Source organism: Chiloscyllium plagiosum, chromosome 2 (genome assembly GCF_004010195.1).
Source record: "Chiloscyllium plagiosum isolate BGI_BamShark_2017 chromosome 2, ASM401019v2, whole genome shotgun sequence".
Lineage (NCBI taxonomy): Eukaryota > Metazoa > Chordata > Chondrichthyes > Orectolobiformes > Hemiscylliidae > Chiloscyllium > Chiloscyllium plagiosum.
In genome coordinates this window covers 52,455,474-52,471,628 of record NC_057711.1, presented here as the reverse complement: position 1 = coordinate 52,471,628, position 16,155 = coordinate 52,455,474, and the positions used below count along the sequence as shown (strand labels likewise).

At 38.0% G+C, this 16,155-nt stretch overlaps 1 protein-coding gene across 2 annotated transcripts in view; it reads left to right on the top strand.

Annotated features, from left to right (window-relative positions):
* The window catches only part of ell2 (elongation factor for RNA polymerase II 2), a 111,935-nt gene that overhangs the window by 11,593 nt on the left and 84,187 nt on the right, over nt 1–16,155 (top strand). The window contains exon 2 of one of the 2 annotated variants that reach the window (XM_043709652.1): nt 14,710–14,757. The exons of the other annotated variant lie outside the window; for it this stretch is intronic. Within the exon in view, the coding sequence (XP_043565587.1) occupies nt 14,710–14,757 (48 nt within the window). The remainder of the gene's footprint in view (nt 1–14,709; nt 14,758–16,155) is intronic. 2 annotated transcript variants of the gene reach the window in all.

Here is a 16,155-nt window from a genome sequence, read left to right as displayed (position 1 = left end):
TTTTAAAATTCAAATATATTTTCAGGTGTGAGGACTAGCATTATTTGATAAGATTCTAGATAAATTGGGATATGGGGGCAAATTCATTCACAATATGATTAGTGGTGTGGTGCCATGGGGACTGCAAATGTTTGCAATATGTTCATGATTTGGATGAGGAAAATGCACGTGCTATAGTCTAGTTTGTGGATAACACAAAAATAGGTGGGTAGGCAAGCAGTGGATGAGTCTGCAGATGGATCTAGACAGGTTTGGCAAGTGGGCAAAAACTTGGCAGATGGGACATAATGTGGAAAAATATTTGAAGTGTACATGTGTAGACACCTTATACAGAGGAATAAGATGACCAAACACAACTTGCATCAATAATAAAAATCAAATGTCAGCAATATTATGCAAAATAATAGCATGCATTTAAATCCTGCATGCAATATAAAAATTGCACAAAGGCTATGTGGTTCTAAGGTTCAAATTAACATTTAGTAAAACAAAGCATTCTACTGAACTTTTGATTCTAACAGCTTTCCTCGTGTTCTTAAAGTACATTAATTAGATCACATTTCATTTAGGAACATATTATACATTATTTTTGCATCTTTATCAAAGATGATGTTGCTATTCAGGACACGGTGAAAGAGGTAGTTCAATCACAAGTTTAAAAGTGATAGGTGGTATTAGACTGTTCTTAAAATTAATGGGACACCAGGGCCAGATGAGGTGCATCCAAAGGAAGCAAGGGTGGAGATTATAAAGGACTATAAAGCCATGATTTTCCCATCTGTGTTAGACTTCGGTGGGAGAGGATTGGAGAATTGCAAACATTTAAACCTTTGATTCAAAACCAGGAAAGCCACTCATTGCAGTCTAATTTGCTTAACCTCGGAATGGAAAGCTTTAAGGAACACTAATTCAGGGCAAAGTTTATAGGTGCTTAGATGGATTTGCGTTTTTGAGGATAAATTTCATAAAGGCAAATTGCAATGGAGTAACTTGTGTTCTTTTGGTGAGGTATCAAAGGGTTGAGTGCATGCTGTTAAAGTAGATGTCAGAAAATGTTATGATGCAAGCTGATGCTATTACTGGACAAATAAGATGTCAGACTAAAATCTGTAGCTAGACAGTTCTTCTCTGGTTTCAGTGAGGTGATCTGTCACTGAAACATAAACATGTAATGTTGCACATTCAGTTTTATCAATAAATAGAAGTTTATTACACAAAAGAAATGAAAATAGAATATACCAAATTACATACTCTTAACACTGTCAAAGATTTGAAGCCTTTGGTTTAAAAAAAAATCATATTAATCCCAGAGGCATACCTTTACAGAGTTTACATCAGAGAATTCCCTTCATGATCACCTGTAAGTGTGGTTTAAACACCCAACCTTGAGAATCTGATAACTTTTTTCTGCAGTCTTCACATGCCCGATCTTAAACCTCCCAAAAATAATGAAGTTCTGAACAGAACTTCTGTCCTGAAACTTTGGCTAAATCCTATCATGAGATAATCCATTACTTAACAATTCTAAGTAACTCCTTTCTTAGGAACCATTGCTTTATACATCCAGTTTCAATAAAAGTCTGCAGAAATTTGCAAAGTTAAGCTTTAAAAAAGGTCTTTTCCTGTTATCTAAATGAGAAAAAACTCCAAGATCTTCTAAGTTGAAGCCTATTTCCCACCTGTTTACTTTCCGCTCATAAGATTATTCCAATGTCAACAAAAGCCCATTGGTCTCCAGCAATTTTTCTCTCTCAACAGCATTTTAAAAAAATGACCATGGCAACAGAAGTGAGAGTTAATTGGGAAGTTACATCAGATATAAACACAATCTTTATGCCACTAGTAAAATTTTTAAAAGTCAAACTTTTCAATGTTTCTATGTTTTATGTAAATTAAATAAACCTTTCATTACATCACGAGAGGCATTTGAAGTGTTGCACAACAGACCTATGAGCAGAATTAGATCTCATAAGATAAGTGGCAGTAGCTGCATTTAAACACAATTGTTTGGGTGGCGAAACAGTGAAGCACTGTTGTTTTTCAGACTTTGCAAAGGTTTATAGTTGAGTTCTCTGGTGTTGCGACCATTCAATTGCAGTTCAGTTCTGGACAGCATGCTAATGTGAAGGCATCAGGGAAAAGTGCAAAACAGATCCACAAGAATGGTTTGAGGGATGAGCTGCAGTTACATAAATGGATTGGAGCAATTTGGGTCATTCAACTTGAAGAAGAATTGAGATTAGGTTTGATGGGTGTATTCAAACTCCTGAGGAGTTTGGACAGAGTGGACCGGAAGTAATTTCCTTTAGGATCAAACACCAGAGGGAACATACTCGTTAATTGACAAAAGAATTGATGCTAATATGAGAGTAAGATTTGCATGCACCGAGTGATTAGGTACTGTAATGCTCAGCCTGAGTATGCTAGAAGAACAATTGATTGAATCTTTCAAAAGCACAAATTGCATCAATACCTGGGGGAAAAAAATAGAGCTATGAGTAAAAGGTAAGAGTGGCACTGTGAATTATTCTGTCAAGAGGGCAAGGAGGACATGGTATTTGTGACATGATTCTGAATGTGTGAAGAATTATGCTGACAACCAATTTAGGCTTGTCAGTTGGGCTCTCAATGTGGTGTACTTGTTTGGTAGAGGTGCTTCAATGAAGAATATACTAATTGAAAGGCCTATATCAATCAAAGTCCACTTGCCAAGCAGTCAGCACCCTTATGTGTACATGCTGGTTTCCCATTACTTTTGGTATTTCTTACAAAGTGTCTGAATGTAAGATGAAAAGCTGTACCAAAATGTGCCTTTTCTTCAAATCTGGAATTAAAATCCAGTAATTGTGACCATGACAACTATCATCAGCTGTTATAACAAACAACCTGAATAATGCCCTTAAGGGAAGGAAATAAGCCTTTTTTATCTGTCATGGCCAGACGTAATTTCAGATCCACAGCAACATGGTTAACTCTCAACTGCACTCAGTTCTTGATGGGCAATGACCTCTGGCTATGCCAGTGGTACCCACATCCTATGAAGGAGAGAATTAGAAACTTGCATCTAAAATTAACCAGCTACAATTTGAACCCTTATCCCCAAAATTAGCCTGGATCTCTAGACTATTAGTCAAGTATCATTTACCACAATGCTATCATGTCCCCATTCTGGAAATAAAAGATTGTCGTCATTACTCAGACTATATGAATTGTAGCAAAAACCCATCTGGTTCACTAACTCCCTACAGGGTAGGAAATCTGTCATCCTCTGCAGGTGTGGTAGCATCTGTGGAGAGAAAGCAGAGTTAACATTGACTCCTTTGACCTCTCTTCAGAACTGTCATCTGACCAGTGCCTTATGTAGTTTTACCCATGCCTGAGCACTAATCCCTGTGACATTCAGCCAATTGCAGGTTGCCATCCTAAAAATGACTTTTTATCTCAACTCTAGTTAACCAATTCTCAACGCATGCAAATGTACTACCCCCACCTCCAGGGCTTTTCTCTTAAGCAGCGAAATATGCAGTACCTTTTATCAAATGCCATTTGGGAATCCAAATAGATTTCATCTACTGGTTTCCCTTTCCCTTTCTTACTTGTTATCTCAAAAGTATTGTAATATATTTGTCAGATATGATTTCCCCTTCAGGAAGACCTGCTGATGCTGCTTGATTTTATCATGGGTTTCTAAATAATCTGCTAATAAGTGTTTCATAATAGACTAACATTTTACCAACACCAGATGTTAATTCCCACAGTAATCTGTTTTCTGGTTTTGGGAAAAATGTTAGTCTATTATGAAGGGCGTCCTAGCAGAGAATTTAGAAACTCCTTATTTCTCCAGCCTCATTTGCTAAGGGCCCAATGTTCACTGCTGTGTTTGTTTTCCATTTTAGATATTTGAAGAAGCTCTTGCTGTCTGTTTTAGTTTCTTACTAATTTGCATTTTAATTTATTTTCACCCATCTCTTTGGCTTGTAAAATGTAACCAATCCTCTGACGTGCCACTAGTCTTAACCACAGTGTATGTTTTTCCACTTTCAGTTTGATATTTTCTGAACTTTCCTGTTTAACCAGAATTGCTTTGTCTTCTTGATAGAATCCTCCTTCCTTGCGACGGGTTTTCTTTGTCATTGTTCATCATCATTTCTGCTAAACTACTTTCCCGGGCAACACCAACTCTGTGCTTATTCCCATGTGCCTACCCTTACGTTTGATACTGTTGTTTCTGCACCAAGGTTCTCCCACTCAAACTGCTGAATTCTAAGATGTTATGTCACTGTTACCTAATTGATCTTCCACTCAGATCATTTATTAAACTTGTCTTATTATATATCATATCCAAAACAGCCTCATCCTTGGTTGAGTCCACAATATATCGTTATAAGAAATTATCCCAAATGCTCTCTGAATACTTCTTTTTCGGCTATCTTTGCTAATTTTATTTCCCAATCCTATAGGAGGATTAAAGTCACCCATGTTTAATGTACTGCCTTTTTTTTAAGTGGCCTCATTATCTTTTGGTTTATTCTCTCTCCTACAGAACATGGCTAAGGAGGGTTATAGATTACTCTCACCTGTGTTTTCTGCCCCTTATTTTTTACCTCCATCCATATGGATTCTCAAATTTTATGCAATATTAATATGTTTGATAAAATATTAATAATTTCATTTTGGAGAAACAAAGTCATCCTGTGCTTTCAAAAATCCATTAATGTTCAATTCCCAGCTTTGATCTCCTTGTAACCATAACGGCTGGAAAATCATAATCATTAATCATTTTGTGCTATTAATAGTTTTGTTCTGAATGCTCCACACATTTAAGGAAAGAGCTGTTCATTTGACCTTGTTACCTTTGTTTTTCCCCCTTTGTCCCTGCCTGCTGCCTTTTTTGTGCTTGTGTATGTAGAAAAAATATACTGGTGACATACCATTCCTCACAGCAAAGTGAATTTTCTCTGCTATCTTCTGTTTTAGAAGCTTTGAAATCTCTTTTCTTTTGAAGGACACTGTGTTAGCAAAGAGTTACCTTAGTTTAAAGGTCTCCTTTGAAGTTGAAATAACAGTAGCACATTTACCTAATTGGGCTGAGGAGTGGCAGTTGGCATTTAATTTGCATAAATGCGAGGTGTTGCATTTTGGTAAAACAAACCAGGACAGGACTTGAACAGTTAATGGTAGGGTCCTAAGGAATGTGATTAGATTTAGATTTTCTACAGTGTGGAAACAGGCCCTTTGGCCCAACAAGTCCACACCGCCCCTCCGAAGAGAAACCCACCCAAACCCATTCCCCTATCCGATATTTACCCCTGACTAACGCACCTAACACTGTGGGCAATTTTAGCATGGCCAATTCACCTGACCTGCACATCTTTGGATTGTGGGAGGAAACCGGAGCACCCGGAGGAAGCCCACGCAGACACTGGGAGATTGTGCAAACTCCACACAGACAGGCGGGAATCGAACCCAGGACCCTGGCACTGTGAGGCAGCAGTGCTAAGCACTGAGCCACCGTGTCGCCCATCTATTGAACAGAGATCTCAGGGTTGAGGTACATTGTTCCTTAAAAGCTGTGTCACAGGTACATAGAGTGGTGAAGATGGTGTTTGGCACATTTGCCTTCATTGGTCAGAGCATTGAGTAAAGAGGTTTGGAACATGTTGCAGCTGTGCAGCATTAGTGAGGCCACTTTTGGAGTACGGCATACAGTTCTGGTTGCCCTGCTATAGAAAGGATGCTATTAAATTGGAAGTGGTACAGAAAAGATTTACAAAGATATTAGTAGGACTGGAGGATTTGAGTTATAAAAATAAGCTGGGACTTTTTTTCCCTGGGGTGTAGGAGGTTTTGAGAAATTTACAAAAGACCTCAAAGGTAACATTTGTACTCTGGAATTGCCTTAGAGCTGACAAAGGGAGATAATCAGCTTTACCTACTCTGAAGCCAAGTTGTGCCTTCAGGTATATTTTATTGGCTAGCCAATAAGTCTTACTAGAATAACTCTGGCAAATGCCTTGCTGAGGAGTGAATTGTCCTCTGTAGTAGTAATGCCTTCAATCAGATTTTCATGTTGCTAAAGAATCATTGAATCCTTTTTTGAACACTAAAGACCAATATCCAGTTCATATGATACTTGCAAAAGATCATCAAGCGGATGCAGAGAAAGAACTGTCTCATAAGTGTCTTTTGGAGTGACCCTCTATCCAATGGCTGATATAAATCTTTGGTTTTTTTTTCATTTGCATGTTGCAGATGCCGTAGCTTAAAGTGGTCATTGAATCTAGGCTTTTCTCAGCTAAGTCTAAGGTTTTGTCTTTTACAGTTTACTTATTACTTTCTGCCTTCCAATATTTTAACTCTCAACTGATGGGATGATAGAAAATGTATCCTATTTAACACGTGAAAATCCAGACTTGTTGTATATTAATATGACACATTGGATTAACATTTGTCAAGGAATCTTTCAAATTGAATACCATTTTTGCTGTTGCTAAATAAATTAGCAATGTACATTGGATTAAGCACATTTGTTTCTCAAGTCTCTTTGTGAAACTTGGGAATTAATATATTACATTAGCATCCTTGTCATGACTTTCAGAGCTTTATGCAGAAATGGTGATGTAATCATTGCCAGAATATACGTGTTATATACATAGAACCACTTTTAATACTTTGCTTAATTCCCAAGTATCACAAAGAGACTCAAGAAACAAATGTGCCCTCCACCCTCCTCTCTGACCGATCACATCCATCCCCACCCCCATTCACCTATTGTACTCTATGCTACTTTCTCCCCACCCCCACCCCCTTCTCATTTATCTCTCCACTCTGCAGGCACCCTGCCTCTATTCCCGATGAAGGGCTTTTGTCCGAAACATCGATTTTCCTGCTCCTCGGATGCTGCCTGACTTGCTGTGCTTTTCCAGCACCACTCTAATCTAGACTCTGGTTTCCAGCATCTGCAGTCCTTATTTTTACCTAGTTGATTCTTACCTTTAGTCTGTTTACTGCATTATTAAATGCCTTCTGAAAATCCAAATATTACATCCATTTCTTTGCCTTAACTATTGTGCTTGTTATCATCAGAATTGTAGCAAATTAGTCAAGATGATATCACCTTCATGAAGCTATCCTGATCCATGGGAACATGGGATCATGGTGGGCGAAGGCCATTCAGCCCTCAAGCCTGCTCCATCATTTAGTATGATCGTGGCTAATCATCCAGTTGTTCCCATTTTCAGAAAATTCTACAGACTCTCTGGGTGTAGATACTTCTTATTATGTATTTCTAAATGCTCTGCTTTTACATCCTTTGTAATAGACTCGGGAACATTTTTTCAAAGACAGACATTAAGCAAACTGGCCTATAGTTAGGTGCTACTTTGACAGTTTTCCAACCCCCGGGTCTTTTCAAAAATCTAATGATTCTTTGAAGATTAGTACTGCTGCATGCATTACCTCTGCAGCTGTTTCTTTTAATATCCTAGGATGCATCCCTGGCTTCAGGACACTTTTGTTTTAGTCTTTAGTTCCATTATTTCCCTGACAAGTTTTCTTCAGTGATTATTTTTGTATTTAATTCCTTACCTCCTTTTGCCCCTGCTTTAGTAACTTTGAAATGCTATTAGTCACTTCTGCAAAGTCTGATGCAAAGTACCATTCAACTTCTCTGCTATTTCCTGGTTTCCCATTACGTTACTTCACCCTCATTCTCTAATGGGCCTATATTCACTTTGGCTTCTCTTTTATATAAAATTAAACTCTCGCTGTCCACATTGATATTACTTGCAAGTTTATTTTCTCCCTTTTGTTTGTCTTTTGATTTTGAAAACTTTCCCAATCCTCTGGTTTACTAATCTTTGCCACAGTGTCTCCTTTTTTTTCCTTTCATTCTGATCTTATCCTTAACTTTTTTGATAACCATTCTTGTTAACCTTTCAAGAATCCTTCATCACTAAAATGGATCCTTGTTGTGAGCCTCAACTGAGATGTTATGGACCTCAGGAGGAAGCTAACATGGATCATCCATTCACCACTCCTGGCTGAAGATTGATGCAAGTACTTCAGCTAATCTTTTGAGGCATGCCAGTTTATGGCAAAGTTGGCAGTATGATGTTTCTCCATTAAATTGTTTCCATGCTGTTCCTACAAATGTGATTTAATGTGCTTTTATCTGCATAGTGTAACTATGAAAGGAACTAAAGGCTGACCAGTTCTCTCAATTGGATGACCTGCATCTTAAAATCTTAAAAGTAATACCTACAGACATGGTTGATGCTTTGGTTGTGATCTTCCAAAATTCTCTGGATTTTGCAAAAGTCTCAGCAGATTGGAAAACATATAACACTTCTGTATAAATATGACAAAGCATAAATCTTTCAACCCATCACTTAAATAAAAATTCATTTGATAATGAGGCAGGAACAAGATTTAGAAAATCACAAAACAGCATGATTTTGTGACCAGGAAATTATGTTGGACAAGTTTGTGTTCTTTGAAGATATGGAAGCAGCACGGATAAAGTGGGGTCAGTTTGTAGTGTATTTTGATTTCCAAAAACATTTGGTAAGGTGCCAGATAAGTTTCCTAATTCTCAGTTCACACTGCTCCCTCATTGTGCCAGAAACCCAGGTTCAATTCCAGCTTTGAGTGACTGTATCTGTATGGAATTTTCATATTCTCTCCATGTCTGTGTGAGTTTCCACCAGGTGCTCTGGTTTCATCCCACAGTCAAAGATATGCAGGTTAGGTGGATTGGCCATTGCAAATGATAAGATTGGGAGATAGGGTGGGGGACTGGGTGGGATGCTCCTCTGAGGTTGGTGCAGACTTGATAAGCTGAATAGCCTCTTTCTGTACTGTAGGGATTCTTTAATTAAACTAAGACCTTGCGGTACTGTAGTGATTGCTATGTAGGCCTGACTAAAAGAAAGCAGAGAGCCAGACTAAATGGCTCACGTCAGTGTGGCAACCTGTATCTTGTGGAGTATCACACTGATTAGTGGCTGGACCTGTGGTATTTGCAATCTCTATTCATGTTTTGGATGAAAGAACCAATTATTCACTACCCAAATTTACTGGCAGTGCCAAAGGAGGTAGGAGAGAACAAGATTTGAAGAGGATACAAAGTTTGCAAAGGGAGGTAATTAGAGTCAAAATACACAATTTTAAAATATCTGAAATAAAGTTTGATCTGTCCATTTGTAAACTCAATTTCAAGATTACCACTTTGTTTTAGCAACATTAGTTGGGAATTGCATCAATTCAAAATTGAGAGTCTAGAGTTTTGAAATTGTGAAACAGTGTGATTTAGTTTAACGTGGCACATAAACACTTTTAAACAAGTTCACATGTAAAAGGGTTGGATGCTGTGACTGTTGCAACTATTTTTCCTCAAAATACAAATAGACCCTTCGTGATTGTGCTTGATTAGTTTGCAGTACCAATCAGCTCAGAAAATTATTTCTATTACCAACTAGCCAGTTATAAAACTGAATTGTGATGTTTGTAGCTGTTAACAGTTGGTTCTTCATAGTCTATTATGTAAAGGTCACCAATAGAAATTACTTGCTTGACTTCACCAATTGTCTAATTTTGTAAGAACACACTGTTCTGCTCAGCTATCTTAATTTCTAAATGGCAGTTGGCCCAATTTTTGATGCCAGCATATGCTGAGCTTTATTTTCTTGAAGTTGCTGTTGAAATGTCATTCATGTGTTTGAATTTTTAATATGAAAGAATTAAAATAGTTTGATTTCACTGATTCTTATTGCAGACAGTTTTATGGTCACCAACTTGTATCACTTTGCATAGTATTTGAAATATTAATTCTCGCTAATAAACTGGATTTATTTCATGTGAATCTGCTTAGGGTTAGAATATTTCTAATCAAATGAGATGTGTATGAAGCAGCATGTCAAAGTAGACATGCTGTAGACAAAGTGCTTCATTAAACATTTAAGTCTACCATTATCCAGAGACTTCAACTATCATACCTTCCGTTTTACAAAATTGTTTTTAACTTGAAATATCAATAGTTTGTGTCGAGTAGTGCATCAGATTTGAGAATTTTGTAGAGTGGCAGGAGTAAGACTGACCACTGAGTTTGTGACAGATCTTAAGTTGCATGGAATCACATAAGACTGCCTCATGCAATGCGCTAATGTATTTTTAAGCTTATTGAAAAGTGAATCTCAATACAAGGTTAACGTTTGTTACTTACCACAATTTTTTATTGTCCATCCTTAAATGTTCAGAGGTTGTTTAAGAAGCAACCGCATTGCTAAGAGTCTGTGGGCCAGACCAGACAAGGATGGAAAAGTTCCTTTCCTAAAGGACATTAGTCTACCAAATGGTTTTTTATAACAATTGACAGTGGTTGGTCACCATTTGGCAGTCTCTTTATGACACCAATTGCGACTGTGTTGAATTTGACCTATGTCTCTAGAATGTTTGTTAGGGTTCTGTATTACTTACGGGTGGTACAGCAGTTAGCTTTGCTGCTTCGCAGTGCCAGAGACCCAGGTTCAATTCCTGCCTCAGGCAACTATTTGTGTGGAGTCTGCACATTCTCCCTGTGTCTGTGTGGGTTTCCTCCCACAATCCAAAAGTGTGCAGGTTAGGTGAATTGACCATGCTAAATTGCCCGTAGTGTTAGGTGAAGGGGTAAATATAGGGGAATGGGTCTGGGTGGGCCGCTCTTCGGGTCTGTGTGGACTTGTTGGGCCAAAGGGTCTGTTTCCACACCAAGTAATCTAATCTAATCTTATCCAATTATATTGCCACTAGGCCATCACCTCCCTATAATGACCTTGAATTTCCTGGATTATTAGAGTCTAAGAGTTGTATAGCATGTAAATAGATCTTTCGGTCCAGTTTGTCTATGCTTACCAGATATCCTAAATTAATCTAGTCCCATTTAATTTAACCCATATTCCTCTCAACCCTTCCTATTCGTATACCCATCCAGATAACTTTTAAATGCTGCAATTGTACCAGCTTCCACCACTTCCCTTTGGCAGCTCATTCCATGCACATACCACCTCGGTATGAAAGAGTTGCCCCGTAGGTCCCTTTTTAAGTCTTTCCCCTCTCACCATAAACTTATGCTGTCTGGTTTTGGACTCCCCTACCCTGGGGAAAAGATCTTAGCTATTCATCTTATCCATCCCTTAATGATTTTATAAACCTCTTTGGTCACCCCTCAGCCTCTGATCCCCAGCCTCCCCCATCACTCAAACCTCCAACCTTGGCAGCATCCTTGTAAATCTTTTTCTGAACCCTTTCAAGTTTCACAACATGCTTCCAATAGCAGGGAGAACAGAATTGAATGCAATATTCCAAAAGTTGCCTGACCAATGTCCTGTTCAGCTGCGACATGATCTCCCAACTCCTACACTCAATTCACTGACCAATAAAGGTAAGTGTACCAAATGCCACCTTCACTAGCCTGTCTATCTTCTACTCCACTTTCAAGGAACTATGAGCCTGTACTCCAAAGTGTCTCTGTTCAGCAATCTTTTTAGTGCAGGAGCACTTGGATGCTATAAAGATGGAGTTCCAGCGTTTTGACCACCAACCCTGAGGGAATAATATAGTTTCAAGTCGGGTGATAGTGTGATTTAGATGGGTGATTGCTTATGATGTATTTGGCCAGATGAGAGTTCACAAGTTTAGAAGGTGCTATTGGAGGAACCTTAATAGTTGCTGCGGTGCGTGTGGCAACCACTGTGCGTTGGTGATGGAGGGAGTGAATGTTAAAGATGGTGGCAGGAGTGCCCATCAATCAGAATGCTATATTTTTACAATTCTTGGAACTGCACCGATCCAGGCAAATGGAGAATATTCCACCAAACCCCTGATTTCTAGATAATTGATATGTTTTAGGGAGTCGAGAGATGAGTACTCCATGACAGAATTCCCAGCCTCTGGCCTATCTTGTGACCACCGTACTGTTGTTTCAGTTCAGTGTGTGGTCAATGATAATCCCCAGGATGTTTAGTGTGAGACTTCATCTATTCATTGAATGTCAAGAGGAGATTTAGATTCTGTCATCGTCATTGAGATGCAGAGCACGGAAACAGACCCTTTGGTCCAACTCATCCATGCTGACCAGTTATTCTAACCTAACCTAAGTTACATTTGACAGGACTTGGCCCATATCCCTCTAAACCCTTCCTATTCATGTACCCATCCAGATACCTTTTTAAATATTGTCACTGAACCAGCCTCCACCACTTCCTGTGGCAGGTCATTCCATACATCCAGAAGTTGTGGCACAGATATTAATTGAGTTTACAAGTCCAGTATGGGATGTTGCCCTGGTCTTGCCGCATGTGGGCACGCTTGGCCTCAATATCTGAGGAGTTGTAGCTTGGTCCTGAGCATTGTATAATCGACAACCACTTCTAATGAATGTCTGGTGGCATTACTGTTATAAGTAGTTAGTAGTTATAACATGTACCTTATTCCATTTTGGACATATCTTGTTTCTTACCTCTGTTTTGAAATGTTTGGGTATTTGAATTTTTTTGCCATTTTTTTTTGTCCCCTTGGCTTCATGCAAAGATGATTATTTGCTGAATGAGGAGAATGGTGAAACAAGTTGTTTGGTAATTAAATTCGGGGCATAGTTCAAGGGGTGGAAGTGAAAACAAAATTGGATCATTTGTGTGTAGAAAGATGCAAAAGAAATGGTAGATGCTGGAGAACAAAGACTGCTGATTAAAATCCTTAGCCACAAGGTGCAAGTACTATGCCACAATCATCCTGGTTTTGTCTTTCATCCCAGAAGTGATAAAACAAATTGTAATGTTTGGTTGTGCTCGATAAAATATTGCAGAATAATTTTAGATGAGGAATGTGTATTTGACTGATTTGAATTCACAAAGTTTTGATCTTGTTGGCATTGTTTTCATTAATGATATCTTTATGAAGAAGGAACAAAACAGACTTTATTTTGTACTATTGGAGATTCTGAACCTGTTGAGCTGATATGGTACATCACTTACCCAACAGCCCTTGGTAAAATGAACAAAACGTCAAATCAAAATAGGACTTAAGTTTGGATTAGGGGTACGTGTGATTTTTATGTCTTATACACATGCATATATGTATAGGAAATCTTTAAAGCCCAGTGCTGGTGAGCAGCTTCAAAAGGATTATTTTCTAACTAACATTATAATTTTGGGAATGAGTAACTGGATTAAAAAAAAAATCAACTTAAGACAGAAGTAACCCTTCTCACGACTTGGGCAAACATGGTAAGTTAATATATGATGTATGCAAAGTGTTAAAAACAGAGATCAGTGTAACCTTTTGGAGGCTAATGTGCTTTTTTGTATGTAATTTTTAAAGTACTTGAATCAACTTTAATCATGTTTGCCTATGCTCTCTTTAAACTCGTGTATCTGCAGGTCAATCTTTACTTGTCAGAGCCAAAACTGAATTTTACAACACATTTAAGTAAATGGAAACAGTGTTCATGGGCTGGTTTAAGGTGACAAGTTAATTTTGTGCAGTATTAAACCTGAGGATTTCAGTCACTTACTGATAAAACAAATGCATGTGTTTGATTGTGTAAAGAATGTTTAAACTAAACATACAACATTCAGCACATGCGCTCTGTATGAATCAGCTGATTCCTACCTTTTACCTTTGCTTCTGATTCAAAGCAAACAACTCCAGCAAAATGAAATCTTTCCTCAGTATCTCATTGTCAATGGTCTTGAATCTCAATGACCTCCCCTTTTCCTATATCCTCCTACAGCCCTGTCAGATCTCTGCACTTGTGCCATACAAATTCCAGGCAATGACCATTTCCTACAAGAGAAAATCTAACGATCCTGCATTTATATTCAATGTCCTGAGGTTATATTGACCACAACTGAACTGGACTAGATGTATAAATGCAGTGACAACAAGAGCAATTCAGAGGCTAGGAGTCCTGGAGTAAATAATGATTTGGAGGCACTTCCTGACTTACCCAAAGCCTGTCCACCATCTGCAAGGCATTAGTCAGGATTGTGATGGAATACTACCCATTTGCCTGAAGTGCAGCTCAATCAATGCTCCAGCTTGTTATCATCCAGAACAAAGCAACCTGCTTGATTAGCTTGCATCCACAAACATCCATTCCTTCCATATGTTCAGTAGCAGCAATATGTACCAAATACAAGATGCACAGTGGGAATTCCCCAAGGGAAGCTATGACAACTTCCATGTAGATGGCCAAGGGCATGGAAGAATGGAACACCATAAAGCTCCCTTTCAAGCCACACTAAATCCTGACTTGGAAATATATTGCTGTTCCTTCCATGGCATTGGGACAAAATTTTGGTACTCTCTCCCTAACAGTGCTGGGCATCTTTCTACCACAAATGGACTACAGTGGTCCAAAATGACAGCCCTTTACCTTGAGGGCAACTAGAGATGGTCAATAACCCCAGTCAGCAACACCCACATCCCAAGAGTGAATTAAAAAAAAACCCTTCACTGATTTCTCCTCCCTTTTAAAGACATTCCATAAAGCTACCTTGTTAACTAAGTTATTTGTTGCCCTTCCTAATGTTCTTTCTGATTTGATGTCAAAATGTGTCTGATTATGTTATGAGATTAAAGGTGATAAATAAGACCAGTCATTAGTATCTTGTAACACACACTTTATTTATACCTTATAAATAGTTCCAAGTTTTATCATTTTCTTTTCAGAATTCATCTATCCCTCAACCAACAATCCAGTTCCAAGGACTTCAGGGGGTAAGGAAGATCTAATTTTATATTAAACAATTAAATCCTAATTTTTAAAATGCTAAGTAATCTTTTGAGATGATTTGTATGACTATTTGGGCATTTCTGGTAGTTTATCGTATTCGCTGATACTTGTTTTCTTTCTCTTTGTTCATACACTGTTTTAATAAATTCATTTGAGTGACAGTGCCTTCAGATATTGCTAGCAAACTATTTTTAGCCTGTAGTTTCCTTTTGATAATAGAGTAGGGCAGCTTTGCTATTGGGTAAAAACAATGACTGCAGATGCTGGAAACCAGATTCTGGATCAGTGGTGCTGGAAGAGCCAGCTTTGCTATTGTCTAATTATGGTCCAGTAAGTTTTAGGAAAACCCTGTAAAAGCTGTGACTTTTAGCTGTAGAAAGAAAAGATTGATCTGCAACTGAAGAAGGTAAAAACGTAGTTATTACAAATTCTCTGACTCTGCCACTACCAGCTCTGCATGGACTACAAAGTCAGGGCCAGACATGTAAAAACACTCATCCAGGTAAGTTCCCTGATGACTCATTGTGAGAATGTAAATTGACATTCGACCAGAACGAAGGTGAAGAACCACAGGTGAACAATTCAATGTAATCCTTTGTTTCACTTGATTTTGCTTTGCTGACTAGTTTTTTTTTTAAATTCTACCCTTATTTCCTATTTGAAGCAGTGAATAATCAGTTCAATTTTCAGGAATTTTGGGGATTATCCTATACTTGTATCTAAAATAGTTTAAAATAAAACAAAGAACTGAGGATGTTGGAAATCTGAAACAAAAACACAAATTGCTTGCAAAAATCAGCAGGTCTGGCAGCATTAATTATCTCCATCAGTTCTAATCAAGAGGCATTGGACTCAATATCAACTCTGCTTTCTTCCCATAAATGCTGCCAGTTTTGCCAGCATTTTGTTTTTGTGCTTACGGTAGTTTAGTTCCAGTATAAGTCTAATTTAGATTTAATGCACTGAACTCACTGTTTACTAGATGGTGTGCTTTAAAATAAAAAGTTGTCCTGGTTATTTTTATCTTGTCACTACTTTACTTCCTGTTTAATAGGTTGCATTCATGAAGGCTGGAGTATTAACCCAGTGTCTATTATTTATGCCTTCATACTTTTAGCAAGATACAGCCGAGGAGACCATCATACTTAAGCTTCATGCTATCTTCACCTGGCAATTACATACCACCTCCATGTCAAGTAGGGGTCATTGGTTAAAAATCTTTTAGTCATTGTAGACTAAGTAATATCTTTTTTGCTAGTAAGTCCGCAACTATTTTCCATTGTGATACAACTTGATTATGGGAGTCAAGTATTTAATCAGTAAAGAATATCTCTTATGGACACTTACTATTCATTAAACTGTTAATTAGGATGTACTAGCAC